The sequence below is a fragment of the Phacochoerus africanus genome, chromosome 8, assembly GCF_016906955.1.
Source record: "Phacochoerus africanus isolate WHEZ1 chromosome 8, ROS_Pafr_v1, whole genome shotgun sequence".
Classification (NCBI taxonomy): Eukaryota; Metazoa; Chordata; class Mammalia; order Artiodactyla; family Suidae; genus Phacochoerus; species Phacochoerus africanus.
The window spans coordinates 60,861,101-60,889,040 of record NC_062551.1 but is presented as its reverse complement, the minus strand read 5'-3'; the positions used below and the strand labels follow the sequence as shown (position 1 = coordinate 60,889,040).

Genomic DNA, 27,940 nt, shown 5'->3' with positions numbered 1-27,940 from the left:
GAAGGCCTGTATTGTTATGAACTTCCCTCTAAGGGCTGTTTTTGTGACATCCCATAGATTTTGTAAGGTTGTGTTTTCATTGTTTTTTTGTATCGAGCTATTTCTTAATTTCCTTTTTGATTTCCTCATTGACTTTTTTTTGGTCTTTTTTTGTTGTTGTTGTTGTTGTTGTTGCTGATGTTGCTATTTCTTGGGCCGCTCCCGCGGCATATGGAGGTTCCCAGGCTAGGGGTTGAATCGGAGCTGTAGCCACCAGCCTACGCCAGAGCCACAGCAACTCGGGATCCGAGCCTCGTCTGCAACCTACACCACAGCTCACGGCAACGCCGGATCGTTAACCCACTGAGCAAGGGCAGGGACTGAACCCGCAACCTCATGGTTCCTAGTCGGATTCGTTAACCACTGCGCCATGACGGGAACTCCGACTTTTTGGTTTCTTATTGTTGTTCAGTCTCTGTGTAGTCAGTTTTTTTTTTTTTCCATTTCTTTTCCTGTGGTTGATTGCTAGTTTCATACCATTGTGGTCAGAGAAGATGCTTGAAATAACTCCTATATTCTTAAATTTGTTGAGGTTAGTTTTGTGCACCAGTATGTGATCAATCATTGAGAATGTTCCATGTGCACTTGAAAATAATGTATATTCTGAGTTTTTCTGATGTAATGTCCTGAAAAATATCAATTAAGTGTAACTTTTCTATTGTGTCACTTAGGATCTCTGTTGCCTTATTGATTTGCTATCTAGAGGATCTGTCCATTGCTGTGAGTGGGGTGTTAAAACGTCCTAGTATTATTGTATTCCCATCAATTTCTCCTTCCATGTCTGTTAGTGTTTGTTATATGTATTTGGGTGCTCCTATATTAGGGGCATGTATATTGACAAATGTAATACCCTGTTCTTGAATTGATCCTTTTATAATTAAATAGTGTCCTTTTTGTCTTTAATGGCCTTTGTTTTAAAGTCTGTTTTGTCTGATATGAGCATTGCAACTCCTGCTTTCCTGTCTTTTCCATTTGCATGAAATATCTTTTTCCATCCCCTCACTTTCAGTTTATATGCATTCTTTGCCCTGAGGTGAGTCTCTTGTGGGCAGCATATTGTAGGCTTTTTTTTTTTAAATTTAGTTTGCCACTATATGTCTTTTGATTATAACATTCAGTCCTTTGACATTTAAGGTAATTATTGATAAATATGTATTTATTGCTATTTTAAACCTTGTTTTCCCATTGATTCTCTGTTTCTCATTTTTTTGGGGGGTGGATAATTTCCTTTTATTTTATGCTTGTGGCCTCTCCTTTTTTGTTTTTGTGAACGTATTGTTTGGTTTTGATTGTGGTTGCCCTGTTTTTCAAATATGTTAACTCCTTCCTACATCTGCTTTTTTAGCCTGATGGTCATATAGGCTCAAACACATTCTAAAAAAAACAGTCTAGATTTTCTTTCCTTCTACACATTTTATGATTTCGATTTCCTTTTTTTACATCCTCATGTTTATCCCTTTTGTTGTTCCTTGTATTTATTGTCACTTTTATAAATAGGTTTTTTCCCTTTTAGATCTGCATACAGGCTTAAGTGATTACTTCCCAATTGTGATTTCCTCCATAATATATTTTCTTACTTTTTTCCTATTTAGAGGAGACAGATGTTTCAGTATTTCTTTCAGAATGGATTTAGTATTGCTGTATTGTTTTAGTTTTTATTTGTTGGAGAAATTCCTTTTTTCCTACTTTTTTTTGTTGTTGTTGCTTTTTAGGGCTGCACTTGTGGCATGTGGAAGTTCGTAGGCTAGGGGTTGAATTGGAGCTTAAGGTGTCAGCCACAGCCACAGCAGCAAGGGATCTGAGCCATGTCTGCGACCTACACCACACCTCATGGCAACATCAGATCCTTAACCCACTGACAGGCCTGGGATCAGACCAAAATCCTCATGGATCCTAGTCGGGTATGTTAACTGCTGAGCCACGAAGGGAACTCCCTATTTCTCCTATTTTAAATGGTATTTTTGCTGGGTAGAGTTATTCTAGGCTGAAGATTTTTCCCTTTCAGAACTTTGAATACATCTTACCACTATTTTCTGGCCTGTAGTGTTCCTGTAGAGAAATCAGCTGATAGCCTTATGGAGGTTTCCTTATAACTAACTCTTTGTGTTTCTCTTGCTGCCTTTAGAATCCCCTCCTTATCTTTAACTTTTGCCATTTTTTTTGTAATATGTCTTAGTGTAGGTCTGTTTGGGTTCAACTTGTTTGGGACCCTCTGTGATTCCTGTATCTTGATAACTATTTCCTTTAGATTTGGAAAGTTTTCAGCCATAATTTCTTCAAATATGTTTTCAATCCATTTTTCTTTTTCTTCTCCTTCTGGAATCCCTATTATGTGTAGATTGGCCCAGTTTATATTACTCCATAGATATCTTATATTGCTTCATGTTTTTTCCATTTGGTTTTCTGTCTGCTGTTCTGATTGGGTGATTTCCATTATTCTATCTTGGAAGTCACTTATTTGTTCCTCTGCTTTATTCATTCTGCTTTTCAATGCCTTTAATTCAGCTTGCGTCTCTGAGTATGAATTTTCTAATTTTCCTTGGCTCCTCTTATTTTCTAGTTCCTTTCTAAAGTAATCCGCATTACTGTTCATATCTGCTCTAATTCTTTCATATCCACTCTTAATCCCTTCAGAATTTTCATTATCCTCTTTTTGAACTCAGTGTGTGTTAGACTGCAGAGGTCTGTTTCTTTGTTTGGCCCTTCAGGGGAAGTCTCCTTTTTTTTTTTTAAACCTGGGAATGGTTCCTGAGCTTCTTCATTTTGCTTATATTTTTCTTATTCTGTGAGTTTAGGAGAAGCAACTACTGTAGTCTTGGAAGGCTCTTTACATGCGATAGCAGCTCTGGGTAGTTTGTGAGAGCTTACTGTCTTTTTTGGCGTGAGGGCTGCCTTTAGTTTGGATGCTTGCTGTCTCTTTTCTCAGTGTGTGCAGGCTATTATCCCCTTGATGGGGGTGTGCTGGTGTACAGCCTGCGCATGCTCCCAGGGAGATGGAGGCAATGGGTAGGGCTAGTAGCTAATGCCTGGTTGCTGGGCTCTTGACAGTGGCGAGGACCCCTGGGGTGTGGTGCAGGCTGCTCTGGTTATAGGGCCCTGGGAAGCAGCAGTGACCCTGGGCAGTTGTAGGTAGCGCCCAGAGCCTTTGGCAGTGGCAACAGCAGAGCATGTGTGTTCCCAGGGGAGTGAGAGCAACAGCGGGTAGCACTCAGGAAAATAGTGGAAGCGTTTGGGAGGAAATTTTGGCAGATTGTGTTAAGAACTTTTTAAAAAGTTCATACCTTTTGTCTAGGTAATTTCACTTTTAGGGAAATAGTAAAGATGTGGACAGTTACTTAGTTTCAGTGATGAAACTAAGTTCATACCTTTTGTCTAGGTAATTTCACTGTAAGTGAAATAGTAAAGATGTGGACAGTTACTTAGTTTCAGTGATGTTCATGCATTGTGACTTATAATTGAAAAACAAAAATGCCTTTAAACAGAAGAACTTAAAATATGTCTTAGAAATATGTCTCCTTAATGGGAAGGAGAAAAGAAAAAAAGAAATATTTCCCCCAAGCGGCAGTCTTGTTTGTGGTTTCATAGAGTGAATGCAGCTTTAATAGAAAAAAAATATTTTTTATTTTCCTTATCTTAGGTGTTAGAAGGTTCATTGTAGAATATTTGAAATTAGAAAGTAGTTTTGAGAGAGAAGGTACACAATCACCAGTAAAAATAATTTATATCCTCACTGCTCATAGACAACTCTCTGTTGCAATATTTTGGTTTACTTTCCAGGGTTTTTTTTAAAAATGTGATTTATATGGTTAAGTATATATCCTATATTCAAGTTTGTTTCCTGATTTTTCACTTAATGTTAGAACCTAGATCTGTAACACAGCTAAATTTTTTACGTATAATGTAATACAGAAAAGGGCACAACCATAAGTATATAGCTGTTTTCACAAAACGAGCACACTGTGTCATCATGAGCTCCTAGATGAAAAAAAAATAGAACATTACCAGCTTTCCAGAAACCCTTATGTTGTCCCCCTCCCAGTCATTACCGCTGCTCCCAGTCCAAGCTGTAACCACTATTCTAATTTATGACACTTTAGATTTGTTTTGCTTGTATTTTACCTTTATGTAAATGGACTCATATCATGACTTTTTTTTTTTTTGAGCCTTGTTTTTTTTACTCAACAGCAAGATCTATATTCTTTGTTTAAATTTCCACTCCATGGCTATATCATTCTACTGTCTTGAACACTTAACAATTGTCTGATTTAAAATTTTTTTTAACATTCGGGAGGGTGTATAGTGATATTCATTCTGGTTTTAATTCATATTTCTCTGGAAACTAATGAAATCGATTTCATATATTTTGGTCATATAGTTTTCTTCTTTTGTATGTACCTGCTCAAATCTTTTAACTTCTTTGCTCTTGTTTTATTTGCCTTTTTCTTACTGATTTGTATGATTTCTTTATATATTTTGTATGATTTTCTTTATATATATTTGTGTACACACACAAACACACAAATCCAGCCCTTTTGTAGGATGTTTGTATTGTAATGATCTTTCCTCATTCTTTATTAACTCATTTAAACTCTTTTTTTAAAAATGAAATTCTTATGATTCATAAGTTATTTCAATTAATTGTGGTTTGTGGTTTAAGTCCCCTTTCCCTTCAGTGCCATTTCTGAAATATTTCTGGTTTGTGCCTGTGGGTCTTCATCTGGGAATGTGACTAAGGAATCATCCTCTCTGTAGGTGTCTGAATCTGTCTGAATGCTCATTTAGGCTTTTGTGTGAAATGAGCTGACTTCCTTTGCTTCAGATAACCTCTGCAGTCCAGTCCTAACTGTGTAAGCCATTTGTGAGTCTCTGTAATTTTCACAGGTACTGAGGTTCCTGACTCCTTTCTCCATCTGATACAACTTTGCCCACCATCCTCCACAACAGTGTGTTCCGAAGCAGGCTGCCTCCTAGAGTATCTCCATCCTTTGCAGGGCCAAACTTTAAAGATGCTGCATATGACAGAGGTTTTGGATATCTTGACGAATTCCCAGCTCATTCATCTACATGAGCAGAAAGAGAATCCAGAAGTCATCTCCATAAGAAACCCAGGGGCTCTGAAAGTTTTTCGTCAAAAGTTTAGGCATTTTCAGTACCTGTCAGTGACTGGGCCTCACCAAGCTCTGAGCCAGATTCAGGATCTCTGCTGGCAATGGCTGCAGCCGGAGACCCACACCAAGGAGCAGATGATGGAGCAACTGGTGCTGGAGCAGTTTTTGAACACCCTGCCAGAGGAGGTTCAGACCTGGGTGAGGTCAAAACAGCCCAAGAGCAGCAAGGAAGCAGGAAACCTGGTGGCAAACTTGATCCAGGCATGTGAGGAGAAAGGTGAGAGAGGAAGGAAGCAACTAGCTATTTGCATTTGTAGAACCAGCATGTAATAGGGAACTGAAGAAAAATTTGTTGAATGAATGAATAAATTTTTACAATCCAGTCTAATCTGCCTAAGCTTGTGTGAAATGAAATCAATTTGGGGTTTGGATTTGCTTTTAATGTTTATTATTTTTCTGAGAGTACCCCTTCTTGTTTTCCTCCCCTCCACATTTCTTATTGAGCTTAAACTTGCAGTGTCAACACAAACCAAAAAGACACACTCAGGCAAGAAAAGAGGGCATAAAATGTGGGAGATACGAGGCCTGGAAATTTAAGGTCTGTCAAAATTTGACTGCTCTCCTAGAAACTCACGTTACTAGATTGGAGTGAGGGCATTGTAGTTGTGAGAGAAGACATCCATTCACTCTTAACAGTCCTTTGAATAAAACTGATACTAAAAATAAAGTATTGTTTGGGTGTATAGAGAAAAGAAGAGAAAGGCAAGGGAAAAATCCTGGGGTGCAGGCCGGTGGAGTGGGCTAATTACATTTCAAAACATAAACAAATAAATCTGAAATAAGCATAAGGGTCGTGCATGGCTGAATGGTGACATATCGTGAATTAAGGATTATGATTAATCCATTCTGTGTACCTGCATTTCCTTAAAAGAATTTCGAAGATGCTAATAGTGAACATGTTAGGCACTTAAAATGTACTATAGTCCCTGTATTTTATAATATTAATTTACTTCTCTTAATAACTCTTGAGGTAAGTATTGCCCTCTTTCCATAAATGAGGAGACTAAGCACAAAGAGATTGAAGAACTTACCCTTGGTCCCACAAATAGTAATTGGCAGTCAGGATTCAGACCTGGGTGGCTGGCTCCAGTGTCTGTATTCTTGTTTGTTTTTTGTTTTCTGGCTTCACCCATGGCATGCGAAAGTTCCCAAGTCAGGGATTGAACCTGCACCACAGCAGTGCCCCAGTCACAGCAGTGACAACACCAGATCCTTAACCTGCAGTGAGCCGCTGCAAGGGAAGGCCCTGTGTCTGTTCTCTTGTTCGTGGTGTGACACTGCCTCCAGTGGACATAGGGGATATTGTCCTGCAGAGGTTTTAAACTTGGCCAAAGGCACAGAGCTCTTGCTGGAGCTGGATTCAGGGGAAAGGATATGAGAAAGAAACAACATTAATGAAAGGTTCACTCTGGAAGAGACTACAGGCAAGGGAGGATTTCAGGGTTCAGGTTTCTGTAGAGAAGGTGGTGGTTGTCTTCTAGATCAGAGAATGAAAAAGATGTTAGAAAAGCTTGTTAATAAGAGTTGCCATTTTTCAAAATGCATGCTGTGTGTTTTACGTATGTAATGTGTAATCCCTACCAAAGCCCTTAGCAGTATCAATGTTATTATTTTCATGTTATGATTGAGAAACTGAGGTTCCCTGGTGACTGAAAGGACACTGAGGCTAGGGCCACTGATGTAAATAAAGAGGGAACTTCTGCTTTATTGGGAAGGCACTGACTGAGAAGCAATGGAAGGGTTTAGAGGTGGGAGATAACCAGAGCTCTTTTCTGGAACTTGCCGTGTTGAGCTGAGAAAGGATTTCTGTGGACTTCCTCTTGCGTAGGAAGGCCAGGACTGCTGCTTCCCCTCGTGGCAGGACTGGGTGGCGTGGGTGCTGCCAGACTGGACTTCCATGCTCATTCCTTTCTCCCTTGTAGGTTTCTTTGCTCAGGACTCTGTCCATGCAGAACAGAGAAACACTGAAGAATACCAAAAGGAGGCTGCAGAGAAGTGTGACAGTGTGCCATCTGCTAGATCGCAGGTCAGGCTTTCTTCTGAGTTCTCTAGATGGGGACCTCGGCTTCCTGACTTCTGACCTTCCCCTTTAATCAAACAACACCCTCATTTTCTCAAAATCTGTATAGAAACATTAGCTGATGGAGCCTTTTCCTGGCTTGCGTATAACAATTTTTCTTCTGATTTTTTGTATTCCCCTCCCCGGCTTTATTTTCCTCTGTCACATTTCTCACCACCCCAGATACTAGATATTTAACATGTTCCCTCTTTTCCTATCTCTTGAATTAATTTTTCATTGTTTAGTATTCCATTTTCTCTCTCCTTTTGGCTTATTTAAAACAATTCTCATGTGGTTTATGCTGTTGTGCTCCTTTGTATATGTGAAAAAATGGCAGCTCTTCTAGGCATAGGATACTGTTGTAAGGTTTTTTTTAAATGTGCTCCTTAATGTTCTGTTAAATCACATTTTTTTTCACTTTTTTATTACTCAAATGAATTTATCACATCTGTAGTTGTATAATGATCATAACAATCTGATTTCACAGGATTTCCATCCCACAGCCCAAGTACATCCCCCCACCCCCCAAACTGTCTCCTCCGGAGACCATAAGTTTTTCAATGTCTGTGAGTCAGCATCTGTTCTGCAAAGAAGTTCCGTCTGTCCTTTTTTCAGATTCCACATGTCAGTGAAAGCATTTGATGTTGGTGTCTCATTGTATGGCTGACTTCACTTAGCATGATAGTTTCTAGGTCCATCCATGTTGCTAAAAATGCTGGTATTTCGTTCTTTTTGATGGCTGAGTAATATTCCATTGTGTATTTGTACCTCATCTTCTGGATCCACTCCTCTGTCGATGGACATTTGGGTTGTTTCCATGTCTTGGCTATTGTAAATAGTGCTGCAATGAACATTGGAGTACATGTGTCTTTGCGAGTCGTGGTTTTCTCTGGATAGATGCCCAGGAGTGGGATTGCTGGATCAAATGGTAGTTCTATGTTGAGTTTTCTGAGGAATCTCCATACTGCTTTCCACAGTGGTTGCACCAATTTACAATCCCACCAACAGTGTACTAGAGTTCCTTTTTCTCCACACCCTCTCCAGCACTTATTGTCTGTAGACTTTTGGATGATGGCCATTCTGACTGGTGTAAGGTGGTACCTCATCATGGTTTTGATTTGCATTTCTCTAATAATGAGTGATGCTGAACATTTTTTCATGTGTTTCTCAGCCATCTGTATGTCTTCTTTGAAGAACTGTCTGTTTAGATCTTCTGCCCATGGAGCTGCAGAAGTTGTTTATAAATATTGGAGATTAATCCCTTGTCAGTCGATTCACTTGCAAAGATTTTCTCCCATTCTGTGGTTTGTCTTTTTGTGTTGTTTAGGGTTTCCTTTGTTGTGCAGAAACTTTGAAGTTTGAGTAGGTCCCATTTGTTTATTTTTCTTTTTATTGTCAATACTCTGATAGGTGGATCCGAGAAGATGTTGCTGTCGTTTATGTCAGAGAGTGTTTGGCCTATGTTTTCCTCTAGGAGTTTGATAGTGTCTGGTCTTATATCTAGGTCTTTAATCCATTTGGAGTTTATTTTTGTGTATGGTGTTAGGGAGTGTTCTAATTTCATTCTTTTCCATGTGGCTGTCCAGGTTTCCCAGCAGCACTTATTGAACAAGCTGTCCTTTCTCCATTGTATAGTCTTGCTTCCTTTGTCATAGATTAGTTGGCTGTAAGTGCATGGGTTTAATTCTGGGCTTTCTATCCTGTTCCACTGATCTATATGTCTGTCTTTGTGCCAGTACCATGCAGTTTTGACGACTGTTGCTTTGTAATATAGTCTGAAGTCCAGGAGCCTGATTCCTCCAGCTCCATTTTTCTTTTTCAGGATGTCTTTGGCTATTCTGGGTCTTTTGTACTTCCAAACAAACTTAAAAATATTTTGTTCAAGTTCTGTGAAAAATGTCCTTGGTAATTTGATAGGGATTGCATTGAATCTGTAGATTGCCTTGGGTAGTATAGTCATTTTGATAATATTAACTCTTCCAATCCACTAGCATGGTATATCTTTCCATCTATTTGTGTCATCTTTGATTTCTTTCATCAGTGGCTTGTAGTTTTCAGAGTACAGGTCTTTTGTTTCTTTAGGTAGGTTTACTCCTAGGTATTTTATTCTTTTGGATGTGATGGTAAATGGGATTGCTTCCCTAATTTCCTTTTCTGCTTTTTCATTGTTAGTATATAGAAACACTATCGATTTCTGTGTATTGATTTTGTATCCAGCAACTTTGCCAAATTCGTGAATAAGCTCTAACAGTTTTCTGGTAAGGTCTTTAGGATTCTTTAGCTATAGTATCATGTCATCTGCAAATAGCGATAGTTTTACTTCTTCCTTTCCAATTTGGATTCCTTTTATTTCTTTTACTTCTCTGATTGCTGTGGCTAGGACTTCCAGAACTATGTTGAAGAGTACTGGTGAGAGCAGACATCCTTGTCTTGTTCCTGATCTCAGCGGGAATTCTTTCAGCTTTTTACCATTGAGAATGATGTTCGCTGTGGGTTTGTCATATATGGGCCTTTATCATGTTGAGGTAGGTTCCCATTATGCCCACTTTCTGAAGGGTTTTTATCAGAAATGGGTGTTGGATTTTGTCAAAGGCTTTTCCCGCGTCTATTGAGAGGATCATATGGTTTTTATTCTTCAGTTTGTTAATGTGGTGTATCACACTGATGGATTTGCAGATATTGAACACTTGCATCACTGGGATAAATCCCACTTGATCATGATGTACAATCCTTTTAATGTATTGTTGGATGCGGTTTGCTAGTATTTGGTTGAGGATTTTTGCATTGATCTTCATCAGTGATATTGGCCTGTAGTTTTCTTTTTTTGTGGAGTTGTTGTCTGGTTTTGGTACCAGGGTGACAGTGGCCTCATAGAATGAGTTTGGGAGTATCCCTTCTTCTGCAATTTTTTGAAATAGTTTCAGAAGGAGAGGTGTTAGCTCTTCTCTAAATGTTTGATAGAATTCGCCTGTGGGGGAGTTCCTGTCGTGGTGTAGTGGTTAATGAATCCGACTAGGAACCATGAGGTTGTGTGTTCGGTCCCTGCCCTTGCTCAGTGGGTTGACGATCCGGTGTTGCCTTGAGCTGTGGTGTAGGTTGCAGACGCGGCTCGGATCCTGCATTGCTGTGGCTCTGGCGTGGGCCGGTGGCTGCAACTCTGATTAGACTCCTAGCCTGGGAACCTCCATATGCTGCAGGAGTGGCCCAAGAAATGGCAGAAAAAAAGACAAAAAAAAAAGAATTTGCCTGTGAAGCCATCTGGTCCTGGACTTTTGTTTGTTGGAAGTTTTTTTTGTTTTGTTTTGTTTTCTTTTCTTTTCCTTTATGTTTTATTATGGGACATTGAAAATAGTTCTTTTTTAAAAATTTTTTTTTTTATTTTCCCACTGTACAGCAAGGGGGTCAGGTTATCCTTATATGTATACATTACAATTACATTTCCGCCCCCCCACCCTTTGTTCTGTTGCAACATGAGTATCTAAACAAAGTTCTCAATGCTATTCAGCAGGATCTCCTTGTATATCTATTCTAAGTTGCGTCTGATAAGTCCAAGCTCCCGATCCCTCCCACCCCTCCCTCTCCCATCAGGCAGCCACAAGTCTCTTCTCCAAGTCCATGATTTTCTTTTCTGAGGAGATGTTCATTTGTGCTGGATATTAGATTCCAATTATAAGTGATATCATATGGTATTTGTCTTTGTCTTTCTGGCTCATTTCACTCAGGATGAGATTCTCTAGTTCCATCCATGTTGCTGCAAATGGCATTATGTCATTCTTTTTTATGGCTGAGTAGTATTCCATTGTGTATATAGACCACATCTTCGGAATCCAGTCATCTGTCGATGGACATTTGGGTTGTTTCCATGTCCTGGCTATTGTGAATAGTGCTGCAATGAACATGCGGGTGCATGTGTCTCTTTTAGGTAGAGTTTTGTCCGGATAGATGCCCAAGAGTGGGATTGCGGGGTCATATGGAAGTTCTATGTATAGATTTCCAAGGTATCTCCAAACTGTTCTCCATAGTGGCTGTACCAGTTTACATTCCCACCAACAGTGCAGGAGGGTTCCCTTTTCTCCACAGCCCCTCCAGCACTTGTTATTTGTGGATTTATTAATGACGGCCATTCTGACTGGTGTGAGGTGATATCTCATGGTAGTTTTGATTTGCATTTCTCTTATAACCAGCGATGTTGAGCATTTTTTTCATGTGTTTGCTGGCCATCTGTATATCTTCCTTGGAGAACAGTCTATTCAGGTCTTTTGCCCATTTTTCCATTGATTGATTGGCTTTTTTGCTGTTGGGTTGTAAAAGTTGCTTATATATTCTAGAGATTAAGCCCTTGTCAGATGCATCATTTGAAACTATTTTCTCCCATTCTGTAAGTTGTCTTTTTGTTTTCTTTTGGGTTTCCTTTGCTGTGCAAAAGCTTTTCAGTTTGATGAGGTCCCACGGGTTTATTTTTGCTCTTATTTCTATTGCCTTGGGAGACTGATCTGAGAAAATATTCATGATGTTGATGTCAGAGAGTGTTTTGCCTATGTTTTCTTCTAGGAGTTTGATGGTGTCCTGTCGTATATTTAAGTCTTTCAGCCATTTGGAGTTTATTTTTGTGCATGGTGTGAGGGTGTGTTCTAGTTTCTTTGCTTTGCATGCAGCTGTCCAGGTTTCCCAGCAATGCTTGCTGAATAGACTTTCTTTTTCCCATTTTATGTTCTTGCCTCCCTTGTCAAAGACTAATTGACCGTAGGTGTCAGGGTTTATTTCCGGATTCTCTATTCTGTTCCATTGGTCTGTCTGTCTGTTTTGATACCAGTACCACACTGTTTTGATGACTGTGGCTTTGTAGTATTTCTTGAAGTCTGGGAGAGTTATGCCTCCTGCTTGGTTTTTGTTTCTCAGGATTGCTTTGGCGATTCTGGGTCTTTTGTTGTTCCATATAAATGTTTGGATTGTTTGTTCTAGTTCTGTGAAAAATGTCATGGGTCATTTGATAGGGATTGCACTGAATCTGTAGATTGCTTTGGGTAATACGGCCATTTTTACAATATTAAATTTTCCAACTTAGGAGCATGGAATATCCTTCCATTTCTTTACATCTTCTTTGATTTATTTGATTAAAGTTTTATAGTTCTCGGCATATAGGTCCTTTACCTCCTTGGTCAGGTGCATTCTGAGGTATTTGATTTTGTGAGGTGCAATTTTAAAAGGTATCGTATTTTTGTATTCCTTTTCTAATATTTCATTGCTGGTATACAGAAATGCAACTGACTTCTGAATGTTAATCTTATAGCCTGCTACTTTGCTGAATTTATTAATCAGTTCAAGTAGTTTTGGGGTTGACTCCTTAGGGTTTTCTATGCATAGTGTCATGTCATCTGCATACAGTGACAGTTTTATCTCTTCTCTCCCTATTTGGATGCCTTTTATTTCTTTTGTTTGTCTAATTGCTGTGGCTTGGACTTCCAAAACTATGTTGAAGAGCAGTGGTGAGAGTGGGCATCCCTGTCTTGTTCCAGATTTGAGTGAGAAGGCTTTCAGTTTTTCCCCATTGAGTATTATATTTGCTGTGGGTTTCTCATAAATGGCTTTGATTATGTTCAGGAATGTTCCCTCTATACCCACTTTGGCGAGGGTCTTGATCATGAATGGATGTTGGACTTTGTCAAATGCTTTTTCTGCGTCTATTGAGATGATCATATGATTTTTGACTTTTCTTTTGTTAATGTGGTGTATGACGCTGATTGATTTGCGTATGTTGAACCATCCTTGTGAACCTGGGATGAACCCAACCTGGTCATGGTGTATGATTTTTTTGATATGTTGTTGGATTCGGTTGGCTAAGATTTTGTTGAGAATTTTTGCATCTATATTCATCAATGATCTTGGGCGATAGTTTTCTTTTTTGGTGGTATCTCTGTCTGGTTTTGGAATGAGGGTGATGGTGGCATCATAGAATGTCTTTGGGAGTATTCCTTCTTCTTCAACCTTTTGAAAGAGTTTAAGGAGGATGGGCACCAGTTCCTCTTTATATGTTTGACAAAATTCACCTGTGAAGCCATCTGGTCCTGGACTTTTATTTGTAGGGAGTGTTTTTATGACCTCTTCAATTTCATTTCTAGTGAGCGGTCTGTTCAGTTGGTCTGTTTTCTTCTTGATTCGGTTTTGGCAGGCTGTAAGATTCTAGAAAAATTGTCCATTTCTTCCAGATTGTCAAACTTGTTGCTGTATAGTTGTTCATAGTATTCTCTTATGGTTTTTTGTATTTCTGCTGTATCCGTTGTGATTTCTCCTTTTTCATTTATAATTTTGGTTATTTGGGTTCTTTCTCTCCTCTTTTTAGTGAGTCTGGGCCAGGGGTTTGTCAATTTTGTTTACCTTTTCAAAGAACCAGCTCTGGTTTATTAATTTTCTCTATTGTTTTTTGAGTCTCTATTGATTTCTTCTTGATCTTTATAATTTCCTTCCTTCTGCTGACTTTAGGACTTTTTTGTTCTTTTTTTCTAATTCACTTAGGTGGAGGGTTAAGTTGTCAATTTGGGATCTTTCTTCTTTTTTGAGAAAGGCCTGTATTGCTATAAATTTCCCTCTGAGCACTGCTTTCGCAGCATCCCATAGATTTTGAGAGGTTGTGTCTTCATTATCATTTGTTTCAAGGTAGTTTTTAACTTCCTTCTTGATTTCCTCATGACCCATTGGTTTTTTAGTAGCATGTTGTTTAGTCTCCATGTATGGGTTTTTCTCTTTCCTTTTCCCATGGTTGATTTCTAATTTCATGGCATTGTGGTCAGAGAAGATACTTGAGATAATTTCTATGCTCCTAAATTTATTGAGGTTAGCTTTGTGTCCCATATGTGGGTATTCTGAGAGATGTTCCATGAGCATTTGAGAAGAATGTGTATTCTGATTTTTTTGGATGTAGTGCCCTGATGATATCAATTAAGTCTAACTTTTCTATTGTTTCCTTTAGGATCTCTGTTGCTTTATTGGTTTTCTGTCTAGAGGATCTGTCCATTGATGTGAGGGGGGTATTAAGGTCTCCTACTATGATTGTATTCTCATCAATATCTCCCTTTATGTCTGTTAATTTTTGATGTATGTATCTGGGTGCGCCTAATTTGGGGCATATATGTTATGATAGTAACATCCTCTCCTTGGATGGATCCCTTAATCATTAAGTAGTGTCCTTCTTTGTCTTTCTTTATGTCTTTGTTTTAAAGTCTATTTTGTCTGATATGATGTTGCGACTCCTGCTTTTCTGTCTATTGGCGTGAAATATTTTTCTCCACCCTTCACTTTCAATCTATATGTATCTTTTGTCCTAAGGTGAGTTTCTTGTAGGCACATATTGAAGGTTTTTGCCTTTTTATCCACTCAGCCACTCTGTGTCTTTTGATTGGGGCATTCAGTCCATTGACATTTAAGGTGATAATTGATAGATGATTATTTATTGCCATTTTGAACCTGTGTTCCAGTTGATTCTATGGTTCTCCATTCTTCCTTTCTTTTTTTTTTTTTTTTTTTTCGGTTGGATGTCCCTGTTATTATCTGCTTGAGTGTATTTTTTTTTCATTTTTTGCAAATGCAATATTTGGTTTTGGCTTGTGGTTGCCTGTTTTTTAAGTATGCTAACCCCTTCCCATAATTGTGTGTTTTAGCCTGATGGTCCTGTAAGTTCAAACACTTCATTACTATATTAAATTAAGAAGAGAAACATACAAACAAACAAACAAAAGGGTTATTTATTTCCTAACATCCCTTGCCCACATTTTATGGTTTTGATGACTCTTTTTATTTTTTTTCTTTTAATTTTATTTTGTGAAGCAGTTCATGATTAAATCTGTATGCTGGCTTATTTGAGTGACTGCTCTCTGACGTGGTTTCCTCAGTCCTAGTTCTTCCTCTTCTTTTTTTTTTCTTTTCTTTTTCTTCCCTTTCCTTCCTTTCTTTTTGGTTTAGAGAAGCCCTTTCAATATTTCCTTTAACCTGGGTTTTGTGTTGCTGTATTCTTTAATTTTTTGTTTGTTGGAAAAATTTTTTTCCCCTTCTATTTTAAATGATATTCTTGCTGGATAGTATTCTAGGTTCATATTTTTTCCTTTTAGCACTTTAAATATCTCTTGCCTTCCCACCTGGCCTGTAGTGTTTCTGTAGAGAAATCAGCTGATATTCTTGTGGGGGTTCCCTTGTAGGTAACATTCTGTTTTTCTCTTGCTGCCTTTAGGATCCTCTCTTTATCACTAACTTTGCCATTTTTATTTATGATTGTCTTGGTGTGGGTCTATTTGGGTTCAGTTTGTTGGGGGGCCCTCTGTGCTTCTTGTATCTTGAACCCAGTATCCTTTAGATTTGGGAAGTTTCATCGATAATTTCTTCAAATATAGTTTCCATCCCCTTATCTTTTTCTACCTCCTTCTGGAATTCCTATTATGCGTAGATTGGCCCGCTTTATATTATCCCATAGGTCTCCTTATATTGCTTTCCAGTTTTTTGATTCGGTTTTTTCTGTCTGCTGACCGGATTGAGTGATTTCCATTATTCTATCTTCCATATCACTGATTTGTTCTTCTGCATTATTCATTCTGGTTTTTACTGCCCTTAGTTCAGTTTGCATCTCTGCAAATGAATGTTCTAGTTTTTCTTGGCTCCTCCTTATATTTTCTAGTTCCTTTCTGAGGGTATCTGCATTACTGTTCATATCTTCTCTTAATTCCTTCAGTATTTTCACTATTTCTCTTTTGAACTCCAGGTCTGTCAGACTGTATAGATCTGTTTCATTGTTGACTGTTTTAGGTGAGTTCTCCTGTTGGTTTGACTGGGGGTGGTTCTTCAGCTTCTTCATCTTTCTCGTTGTTTTCTTTCTCCTGAGGGAGTTGTACTCTCCGTTATCAGGCAGTGTTGCCTTGTCACTGCCGTGGAATATTTCCTGAGGGCTGGCGTTGTTGGTCAATCTTTTTTGAGGCAGTGTGGCTTTTCTGGAGTGTTGATGGGGCTAACAGTGTTTCTTTGAAGCAAAGGAGGACTTCCTGAGGGCAGACAGGACTGGGAGGTCCACACCACGATGGTAGCAGATTTCACTTGGTCAGGCAGAGCTTGCTCTGGTGTCTTTAGGCTGTGGGGTTCTTGCAGGGGGTTGGCAGTGTTGGGCAGCTGTTCCTCAGGAGTGCAGCACCCTCTGGGGGCTGGAGCAGCTATCTGGGTCACTGAGAACCTAAGAGGCTCTTCCCTAGGGCAGCCCAACTCAGAAGGATGGCCTGCGAATGTAGGCGGATCTTTTCACAGTCTGGCCAAGCTTGTTGCAGCTTTTCTGGGCTGCAGGGGGGTCCTGCCTGGAGCTGGCAGTCCTATGCAGCTGATCCACTAGGGCTCTGCACCCCCTGGGGGCTTGGGCGGGCAGCAGGGCCGCTGGAAACCCAAGAGGCTCCTCCCCGGGGCAGCCCGACTCAGAAAAACCGTCCGAGAATTAGGCAGATCTATTCACGGCCTGGCTAGGCTTGTTCTAGCTTTTCTGGGCTGCAGGCCTTTTCTCGGGGGCTGGTGGTGTTTGGTGCTGCTCTGCGGAAGTGTAGCCGCTCCATAAGGGCAAGCAGGCCTGTACAGGGACAGCCCCTGTGGTGGTAGGCTTCAGGCAATTGTTGAGGCCAGCCCTTCCGGGTGGCAGGCAGCCCCAGGTTCGGTGAGAGCGTAGGGGGTGGCGGGGGTGGGGGGAGGGGATGCACTGGGAAGCACAGCTTTCTGCTAGTTATCGGGCCTGTAAGCTTGCTGTGGCGTGAGGAGTATTCTGTGGGGACCCACCCCTTCTTCTCTCCCCTCCCCAGCACGGGCGCAGACCAGGCTCTTCTCCCAGGTTCCCTCTGATGCGGCTTTCCACTTCCCCGCCCCTAGAGTATTGCTCCCTTCCTCTGCGACAGCTCTGTTTTCTAGTCTCCCAGGCAGTCTCTGCCCCATAAAACTTGACAGACCAGTTTCTAGACCTCCCAAGCAGTTTCCCCTCCGCCCCGCCCCCACCCCCCAGCCCGTTCTTGGGACTAACCTCTGGAGCCGAGGACTCGGTGCTCAGCCCCCACCCAGGCATCTCAATTTTTGGTGACTGTGCCCGTAGTTCAGATGGTCCGTTGGGTTCTTGATCGGCTTTTCCGTACTCCACCTTACTGCTACACTCTTCTATGCATCTGGAGATTCCTCCGGTTCGTTTGATCTTTCCAGGGTGCGGGATCCCTTTCTCCTCCTCAGTTCCCTTTCGGCAGCGCCCGTCCCGCTCGGATTCACCTTCTCTCACTTTCCTCTTTTCTTCCGTTCTGCACAGTAATGTCACGAACTTCTTGTCGTTATTGAAGTTTAGGTTCCTCTGCTAGCGATTGGTTGCTGTTCTGTGCGAGTCATTTATTCTGTAGATGTGCTTTTTTTGTTGTTTTGTGGGAGAGGGCGAACGTGTCCCCCTACTCCTCTGCCATCTTGTCCTCTCCCACGTTGGAAGTTTTTTAATCAAAGTTTCAATTTCAGTTCTTGTGATGGGTCCATTCATCTTTTCTATTTCATCTTGGTTTAGTCTTGGAAGATTGTACTTTTCTAAGAATTTGTCCATTTCTTCTAGGTTTTCCATTTTATTGGCATATAGTTGCATATAGTGGTCTCTTATGATCCTTTGTATTTCTGTGGTGTCCGTTGTTACTTCTCCTTTTTCATTTCTAATTTTATTGATTTGTGTCCTCTCTCTTTTTTGCTTGATAAGTCTGGCTAGGGGTTTATCAATTTTGTTGATCTTTTCAAAGAACCAGCTTTTCATTTCATTGATCTTTTCTATGGTTTTCTTTGTTTCTATTTCATTGATTTCTGCTTTGATCTTTATGATTTCTTTGCTTCTACTAACTTTAGATCTTGTCTGTTCTTCTCTCTCAAGCTGCTTTAGATGTAAAGTTAGCTTGTTTATTTGGGCTTTTTCTTGTTTCCTGAGGTGGGCTTGTATTGCTATAAACTTTCCTCTTAGAACGGCTTTTGCTGCATCCCATAGGTTTTGGAGTGTCATATCTTCGTTGTCATTTGCTGCTAGGTGTTTTTTAATTTCCTCTTTGATTTCTTCAGTGAGCCATTGGTTGTTTAGTAGCATGTTGTTGAGTCTCCATGTGTTTGTGTTTTTTGCAGTTTTTTCCTTGTTGTTGATTTCCAGTCATATAGTATTGTGGTCGGAAAAGATGCTTGATATGATTTCAATTTTCTTAAAGTTACTGAGGTTGGATTTGTAGCCCAGGATATGGTCAATCTTAGGGAATGTTCCATGTGCACTTGAGAAGAATGTGTATTCTGTTGCTTTTGGATGAAATGTCCTATCAATATCTATTAAGTCCATCTGGTTTAATGCTTCATTCAGGGCCTATGTTTCCTTATTGATTTTCTATCTGGTTGATCTGTCCATTGCTGTAAGTGGGGTGTTAAAGTCCCCCACTATGATTGTGTTATTGTCAATTTCTCCTTTTAAGGTTGTTAGCAGTTGCCTTATATATGGTGGTGAACCTGTGTTGGGTGTGTAGATATTTAAAATTGTTATAACATCTTCTTGGATTGATCCTTTGATCATTATGCAATATCCCTCTTTGTCCCTGAAAATATTCTTCATTTTAAAGTCTATTTTGTCTGATATGAGTATTGCTACTCCAGCTTTCTTTTGATCCCCGTTTGCATGAAATACTTTCTTCCATCCTCTCACTTTCAATTTGTATGTGTCCCTAGAAGTGAAGTGGGTCTCTTGAAGACAGCATATATATGGGTCTTGTTTTTGTATCCATTCAGCCAGTCTATGTCTTTTGGTTGGGGCGTTTAGTCCATTCACATTTAAGGTAATTATTGATATGTATGTTCTTATTGCCATTTTATTAATTGCTTTGGATTTGTTTTTGCTGCTCTTTTTCCTTTCCTTCTTCTCTTGTTCTTTTCTGCCTAGAGAAGTTCCTTTAGTATTTGTTGTAAGGCTGGTTTAGTGTTGCTGAATTCTCTCAGCTTTTGCTTATCTGAGAGGGTTTTGATTTCTCCTTCAAATCTGAACGAGAGCCTTGCTGGGTAGAGTAATCTTGGTTGGAGGTTTTTTCCTTTCATCACTTTGAGTATATCATGCCACTCCCTTCTGGCCTGCAGAGTTTCTGTTGAAAAATCTGCCGATAACCTTATCAGGGTTCCCTTGTATGTTATTTGTTTCTTTTCCCTAGCTGCTTTCAAGATTTTCTCTTTGTCTTTAATTTTGGTCAGTTTGATTAGTATGTGTCTCGGGGTGTTCCTCCGTGGGTTTATTTTATATGGTACTTGTTGTGCTTCTTGGATTTGAGTGAGTGATTCCTTCCCCATGTTAGGGAAGTTTTTGGCTATTATCTCTTGGAATATTTTTTCTGTCTCCTTGCCTCTCTCTTCTCCTTCTGGCACCCTTATAATACGGATGTTGGGGTGTTTCACGTTGTCCCAGAGTTCTCTGAGTCTCTCTTCATTTGTTTTAAATCTTTTTTCTCTTTTCTGTTCTGCATCTGTAATTTACACTAATCTGTCCTCCACCTTGCCTATTCGTTCTTCTGCCTCCTGTATTCTGCTGTTAGCTGCTTCTAGTGAATTTTTTATTTCAGTTATTATATTTTGCATCTCTTCTTGTTTAAGTTGTATATCTTGTATCTCTTTGGTCAGTGTTTCCTGTAAGTTATCCATCTTTGCCTCCAGTTTATTTCCAATGTCTTGCATCTTCTTCAGCATCAACAGTCTAAAGTCTTTTTCCTGGAGGCTGAGAATCTCCTCATGGCTTAGCTGTTTTTCTGGGGTTTTTTCTTTCTCCCTCATCTGAGTTATAGTCCTCTGTCTTTTCATTTTGATAGGTTTTTGGTGTGGTGACCTTTTGACAGATACTAGAGTTGTAGCCTCTCTTACTTCTGATGTCTGCCCCCCTGTGGCTGAAGTTGGTATGGGGGGCTTGCTGTAGGCTTCCTGATGGGAGGGGCTGATGCCTGCCCCCTGGTGGGAGGAGCCGATTCTAATCCCTCTGGTGGGTGGGGCTTAGTCTCTGGATGGGATTAGAGGCAGCTGTGTGCCTGAGGGGTCTTCAGGCAGCCTGTTTACTGAGGGGTGGGGCTTCAAGCCCACCTGGATTGTTGTTTGCCCTGGGGCTTCTCAGATCCGATGGGTGGGGCCAGATTTTCCCAAAATGGCCCCCTCCAGAGAAAGGCAGCTGCTGAATAATCCCGAGAGCTTTGCCTTCAGTGTCCGTCCCTCACAACAAGCCACATTCACCCCTGTTTTCCCAGGATGTCCTCCAAGAACTGCGGTCAGGTTTGACCCAGATTCCCTTGGAGACTTTGCTTTGCCCTGGGACTCAGTGCACGTGAAAGTCTGTGTGCACCTTTTAAGAATGGGGTCTCCATTTCCCCCAGTCCTGTGGAGCTCTTGCGAACAAGCCCCACTGGCCTTCAATGCCAGATGCTCTGGGGGCTCTTTCTCCCAGTGCCAGGTCCCCACACGTGGGAGTTTGATGTGGGGCTCAGAACTCTCACTCCGGTAGGTGAGTCTCTGTGAACCAGTTAGTTTCCAGTCTGTGGAGCTTCCCACCCAGGAGGTATGGGGTTGTTTGTATCTCGAAATCGCCCCTCCTACCTCTTGATGTGGCCTCCTCTTGTTCTTCTGGAGTAGGGGATCCTTTTTAAGGTTTCCGGTCCATTTGGGTGGAGACTGCTCAGTCTTTAGTTGTGAATGTTGTTGTTTTAGGAGAGAAGTTGAGCTCCGGTCCTGCTATCCCGCCATCTTCTACTCTCTAAATCACATTTTGAAACCTAGAGAAAATTAATATGCTGGGCTTCCTTTAGAAACAGAAAAAAAAGTCATGGGGAGTGAAATAGGAAAAAGCGTCTAAAAATATTCTTGGGGGAGAGATAAGGAAAAAAAAAGTTGAGGAATACTGCTCTAGATGATCTGTTCCTGAGAGTAGCTCTCTGTCCCTACAGTGTCTGTGTGAAGGATCCCACGTGAAGATGCCCACAGGGACTACTGAGGTAATGTGATGCCGTTAATAATATGAAATCTACACATTTTTTGGTGGTACCAGCTAATACGAGTTTTGAAAAAAGAATGAAAAACACAAGTGAGCCAAATAGGCCCCCTCTAGGAGCTGGGCAGCCAGTAATACTCCTGGTCTAAGTCAGATGTTCCTCAGTCTGCATGGTGTCCCCACGAAAACACACAAGATGTGCCTTAGTAAAATGTGTATCATAGTCTGATGTAGCCTTATGACATCTGCTTTTAAACTCACCCTATGGTTACCAAAATCGTTGCATGAAACTGCGGTTAGTGTTCACTGCTGGAATGTGATTCCATCGTATGACTATACTGTTATATATTTCTCTCTTCTATGGTAAATGAATGTTCAAGTACATTCCAGATTTTGGATGTTAGAAGTAGCACTGCTGTGAACATATTTGCTCAAGTACATGTGAGCAAACATACCTGGGAGTAGAATTTTGGGGTCCTAAGTGGTTTACCAGTTTACATTTCCTTTAGCATCTTATAAAAGGTCCCCAAGGTCCACATGCTAGATAATATTTGGTGTAATCAGACTTCTTAACTTTGGCAGTGTAATGGGTATAAAATTATACCTTGTCATTTGGAAATGCATTTTCTTATTTATAAATAAGATCAAATATCTCTTCAAATTTATGACCTCTTTGTGTTTTATGGCTGAGTTACTGAGGCATAACCTGTCCACACTCAACAAAGCTTATGAGAAAGACCAGAGCCAGAACTTAAATTCAACTGCCTCTGATTCCTGAGGCTGAGGTATACTGCTCAGCTTTTAATTATTTGCACCTTTTCTCTGTTTATATAGTGACTTAAAAGGATCTTTCTTCTCCAACCCAAATCTGTAGAAGTTAGCAGCAGGAGCTGTCTCAGAAATATTGCCACTTCTCTCAGACTACAAGACAAAGAGGGGTATATTTCCAGGTCCCTCTAACCTCTGGATTAGAACACTTGGGTTAGGAACTTTCTGCTGGTTTAAAAGTCTGCTGCATGGTCAGTCTCCTCTCATCAGATGCCTTTCTCCCTCTTTGGGATAATTCCTGGATTTCGATCATTTAGGAGTGTCTGGTATTTTAGGAGTTGGTGACTTTCAAGGATGTGGCTGTGGACTTCAGTCCAGAGGAATTAACCTACCTTAGTTCTGCTCAGAGGAACCTCTACCGGGAGGTGATGCTGGAGAATTACAGGAACCTGGTCTCCCTAGGTAAGTTGTGGTGGTCAGAAATGTCTCCGTCAGGGCCCTTCGTCCCCTGAGGGCAAAACCACTGCAAACGGGCTTTATTTCTCTTCTCTACAAATCTGCGTTTTCTAATTCCCTCAGAGTCATTAGAACCCAGACTGGGAGTTCCTGTGGGTACAAGACAGAGTCTCCTTTATCAACAGGGTACCAGTTCCCTAAGCCCGACATCATCTCCTGGCTGGAAGAGGAGGAGGCATGGGCAGAGGAGGAAGACGGCAGGACCACGCTACATCAAGGTGAGCAGTGGTGGGGGGGGAGCCTGAGGAGACGGGAATCATGGAGGAACCCCCCAGTCAGCTGGGAGGGGCTGGGGGCTGTTCCTCAAAGCCTGCTCAGCTCTGGGGCTCTCACGGCTTCAACTCTCCATGTGCCTCCTTCCACCTCCTCTCTGAAGCTCATCCCTTCCGAGTCAAGAGTTCCTCTCCTGCCCAGCTCCAGGGAGGCCAGTCTCTGCTTTCTCTAGTGTCCCAACCCTGCATTCATTTGTCCCTTCCCTTGGCTGCGGGAAATCCGAGGTCTTTCCTCCTTAACTGAGACAAACACAAAACCTTGGCATGATAACTGCTCTTCTTTCTAGCTGTCTCCCATTTTCCTTGTGGTGGCTTCTCAGACTTGTTCACACCCCAAAGCCCCCTCCCCTTCCCTCCCTAGCCCCCCTCCCCCACAGTGTGCTTCCACCCCCACCTCTGCCAACACACACACACACACACACACACACACACACTCTCTCTCTCTCTCTCTCTTCTCTCTCTCTTTCTATCTCTCTCTCTCTTACTTTGTTCTAAAACTTTCCCAGAGGTTCCCACTGACATCCTTAGGTCTCAAAGACAAGAACCTTCTAAACTTTACCTTCTCCAAGCTCTGTGGCTGCATATTGCATATTTCATTATTTTTACCATCTCTATGAAGACTGTTCACCTTTCCTCTGAGTCACCACGTGTTCAGCCAAGAGCATCACTCTCCTTCAGTTGCTGTTAACAGAAAACCACAGCCACAGGGGGTGGTGAGCTTATGGTACTGGTCAGCCGGGCTTTGAGGGTGATTGGATTTAGGGGTTCAGTGATGTCTTTAGGGACCACTGGTTTCATCTTCTCTTCACTCTGCCAACAAATCAAAACTGTGCCTTCCCGTTTCTGTCTAAAGAGCAGGGATGTCCAGGGAGCATTCTCGAGGGGAGGAAGCTTCCTTCCCAGAAGCCTTGACACTCCCGCCTTGTTCTCCACTGTTGCGTATTGGGTCACACGGCATTTGCGAGCCAGGAGCTGTGCTCAGTCTGGTGCTGATCGACTGCCCTCCCTGCTTTTCCCGGGCAGGCCGAGGAGTGGATGCCCAGACAAGATTCAGGGACCTACCAAGGGGACACCTTCCTGCATCTGTTTCCTCCATTGTCGTCTCTTCTTCGCTTTTTGTTCCTTCAATCATTTATTCAGTCAATCATGCCATAGATACCTAGGAAGCTTATGTGGTGGGCCAGGCACTCTCCTAGGTTCTGCAGATAAAGCAACCAGGAAAGGCCTCACTGAGGGAGATTTGAGTGAGACGAGAGTGGGTCTGCGTAGAAATCTTGAGCCGTGTTGCAGGCGGGGGAAGAGCAGGTACAGGAGCTTTGTGGTTGGAATGAGTTTAGGTGTTCCCACAGCAGGAAGAAGAGCTACATGGTCCCAAGTGGAAGGGGTGCAAGATAAGGTCTTGGAGAATGATGTGGGCCAGCCCACATAGGGACAGGCTAAGGAATATGGGTTTCATTCCAAGTGAGATGTGAAAATGGTGCCGAAAGGTTTCGGGCCAGGGAATGAGGCAGTATTACTACTGCTGCTACTACTATTATGCTGCAACATGGGAAGATCCTGGACTAGGGATCACACCCGAGCCACAGCAGTGACGGTGCTGAATTCTTAACTGCTAGGCCACCAGGGAACTCCAAGGTAGTATTATTGACACCTTAGAAGTGTGCTGTTCAGTGTGGTAGCCACCAGCCACATGTGGCTGCTGAAATTTACACTAAAATGACGTAGAATTTAAAGTTTAGTTCCTCATTCACACCAGCCACGTTTCACGTGCTCCTTAGTCACGTGGCGCTGTGGCCACTGTGCTAGACAGCAAGATAGAGACCATGCTCATCGTCAGAGTGTTCTGTGGGGCAGCACTATTCTAGAACGATCCCTCTGGCTGTTCTGTGGGAAGTGGGCTTTAGGCAGACCGGCCGAGCCTGGTGCTTGATGGTGGAGCGGTCAGGCGAGAGGCTGGTAGAATGGGCTGAGACACTGGCCGTGGGGCCAGGGAGGAGACAGGGTCTTCCGGTCCTCCATGCTCGAGTCTTCAGAGACCACTTCCCAAGAGATCTGCCCCACGGTGGTAGGGCCCCGACCCCTCTTCTGCCGAAGCCTTGCTCATCTGTATTCGGGCTCTGCCCTTTCACTCGTACTCTGCTCATGTTTGGCGTGTCTGTGGGGATGTGACCCCTGAGTTTGTCGTTGCCTCTTAAAGTTCCAGTCTTTTACTTGATTTGCTTGTTTTCAGTTTCGTTCCCACCTAGGGAGTTGAACTCAGAAGGCACAAACTTCTGACCAGCTTCTTACTTCCCTCAAAAAGGAAAACCTGAGCTTTTAGCAGCACATTTAAATTCTTCCCATCGGGCCCAAAATTCACATCCCAGCCTCGTCTCCTGCAGGTATATCAAGTCACAGCCCGTGTGCTGGCTCCCCAGAGCAGGTACCTTCGCAGTTCTGTGTCTTTGCTCAGGATATTTTCTAGGCCTGCCACCCCTTCTCTGCTTACGAGTCCCGATGCCAGCCCCTTGGTTGCGACTTTCCTGTTGGTAAGTGGAGTAAGTTCCTCCGTCTTCTCTGCTGTAGTCACTTATAGCTTGATTAGAGTCCTTTTACAGACTTGCTCTGACCATCTCGTTGGATAATGCCTAGCTCGAAGTAGACATTTAATAAATGTCAAATTGAAGAGACTGGGGTGGGACAGGAGATCGGAAGCAAAGAAGAGAGTTAGAGTCTGTTTTGCTTTATTCTGAGCAGCAGAGGCTGTTGACCTCTTTACTCTGTGGTTTCCCCAGTGGTCCTGCAGCCTCTGGGAGGAGGCATTCTTAGAAACAGTATTCCGTGGTGACATCAGTTAGGGAAATGCCGCACACTGTACTGCCCATCTTTGGGGATCTGAGGTGCCCATTAACGGTTTTGAAGAGTCCTACAGGAGTGGAATCTGCTTAACGTGCATGGTATCTCCCACGTTGACTTGGCAAGTGGAGTCCTGGTATGGCCACAGCCGATAGTTTCTCAGAGTGGTCGTGACCTACCAAGCATGGTCTAGAAGACGCAGACAAACCCCAAGCCCAGCTCTCCTCCTCATCCCCCGTCTGTGTCTCGGCATCTTGGTCAACGTGCAGTGCTCCTGGGTGGTCTCTCTTCTGCCCTGTCCTCACCCTTCCTCGCTTACCGTCCCTCTGTCCTCCCATTCTCTCCTTAGGGTTCCAGAAAACTCTCAAAGCTCCATAAAAACTATGCCGTTTATGTTTGGTCTCTTTCTTCTGTTTCTACTATAATGATGTGTCTCTCTGAGTAAAAAAAATAGAGGAACTTTTATATTTCTTTTAGATTGGGAGAAAAAACCTGAAGCCAAAGATGTAACTCCAGAGCCAAGCCTGCCTATAGAAAAATCTCCCTCGGGGGCAGGAATGGGGGATTCAGAGGCAGGTAACTTCCTGTGTGTACGGGAGTCCTCTGATGATCCATCAGATGTGCACCAGGCCAACGAAGAGAAACTTTTGACTCTTATAGCAGTGAGTGACCCCCGGTGTCTGGATCAGGAAAGAAGCCGTGGTGGTGATCAGTTTGAGAGAAGCTCAGATCTTACCAAACAATCAGAGATTCTTCTAGCAAAGGACCCCCAGGAACATGCTGCTCCTGGAATTTGCACCAGTCCGCAGCTGGTGGACAGAGGGTCTCTCCTCCGAGAGACCAAACATAGCGAATGTGAACTTTGTGGAAGAGGCTTTGGGACCCAGTCGGCCTGCGAGAGAAACGAGCAGGTCCACAGTGAGGAGAAGCCCTTGGAACACCAACCAAGCGGAGCAGCCTTCTCCCTCGCCAGACGCCAGCAGGCTCATTCGGGGGCGAAGTGCCCTGGATGCAGCGAAGGCGGAAAGCCGTTTGCACCGCGTGCCGACGTCTGTGGCCACCTCAGAGTTCACCGTCAGGAGGACTACTATGAATGTGTCCAGTGCGGCAGAGCTTTTATCCAGGATGTGCATCTTTTTCAACATCTCAAAGCCCATGAGGCAGCAAAAGCCCTCCCACCTGGGTTGCCCCGCAACAAGCCCCATTTGATTAGATACCAGCGGAAACATGACTATATCGGGGAGAGAGCCTGTCAGTGTTGTGACTGTGGCAAAGCCTTCAGTCGGCGTTCACATCTCATTCAGCACTATCGCATCCATGCTCAAGAGAGGCCTTACCAGTGTCAGCTGTGTGGGAAGTGCTTCGGCCGACCCTCCTACCTCACTCAACACTACCAACTCCATTCTCAAGAGAAGACCGTTGAGTGCAGTTACTCCTGAAAAACCTCCAGTCAGAACGTTCTCAACATCTTTGGCTTTCTCCTGTAGAGAGACCCTTTCAGTGCTCTGAATGTATGGTCTCCCATCAGCCCTCACACCTTGTTAACAACTTGGGAATTCATCAGGGTGTGGTCAGAAGGCTGCAAATGATTGCAAGAGGGTAGAATAGTCTTCTTGCAAAAGGAGTCACTCAGGCAGAAAACCTTACAGAGAATATTTTTGTTGCATAGGAAAGAAACTAATGGATTTTGTCCTTCTTTGGTGGTTTCCTTATTTTTGACATCCTGATAAAAAGCTGGTGACTGGCAGTTGGGCTCCAGACAGGAATTCTGTTGCCTAAGTTTGTGTAGAAGTGTTTACATGTAGTATCTTTACCGCACGGGAGGTTATCAGCCTAGGCCTTGGTAAAGAGATCTGTGACGTGTCCCTGTATGGATTTATCCAGAAGTAGTCGGGAATATGTTTACATAGTAACTCAGAGCTTACAAAACATTGCCATACATATTACTTGATGTTTTAAGGAATGCTGTAGTATACCTAGGGTGAGGAAATTTATTGTTTTTATAATTATAGCCAACTTGAAACTCCAGGTTGTCATTTGATTTGACCTAGGGTGTCAGTGATGGGGCAAGAACTGAACCTAGGTTTGGTTTGGTTTTGAGAGTCAATGAGATGTTTATTTTCTACCTTCATGCTCAACCTAGGTTTTTTCTTTTTTTAAATTCCTGCCATATCCTCTTTAAGAAAAGGTACAGTACTGTACTTACTGACAAGAGTCGTCTTCCCAACGTGGTTTCACATGAAATCAGATCAGGATCAGCGGTTCAGAAAGCTTT

General features: G+C 42.3%; 1 protein-coding gene across 1 annotated transcript; it reads left to right on the top strand.

Annotated features, from left to right (window-relative positions):
* Positions 1-5,045: 5,045 nt before the first annotated feature.
* ZIM2 (zinc finger imprinted 2) lies at positions 5,046-27,104 on the top strand. The gene is made up of 6 exons (XM_047791403.1): positions 5,046-5,424; positions 7,130-7,233; positions 21,231-21,278; positions 22,378-22,504; positions 22,684-22,776; positions 26,143-27,104. Exons 1-6 carry the CDS (start codon positions 5,046-5,048, stop codon positions 27,102-27,104), a joined length of 1,713 nt encoding a protein of 570 aa, XP_047647359.1.
* Positions 27,105-27,940: the final 836 nt, after the last annotated feature.

Excerpts from the sequence above, each read along its gene's own strand:
- ZIM2 (XM_047791403.1), top strand. The coding sequence starts at position 5,046 with ATGCTGCATATGACAGAGGTTTTGGATATCTTGACGAATTCCCAGCTC. Across the intron at positions 7,234-21,230 it reads TGCCATCTGCTAGATCGCAG|TGTCTGTGTGAAGGATCCCA; the intron begins GTCAGGCTTTCT and ends CTGTCCCTACAG. Across the intron at positions 22,777-26,142 it reads CAGGACCACGCTACATCAAG|ATTGGGAGAAAAAACCTGAA; the intron begins GTGAGCAGTGGT and ends TATTTCTTTTAG.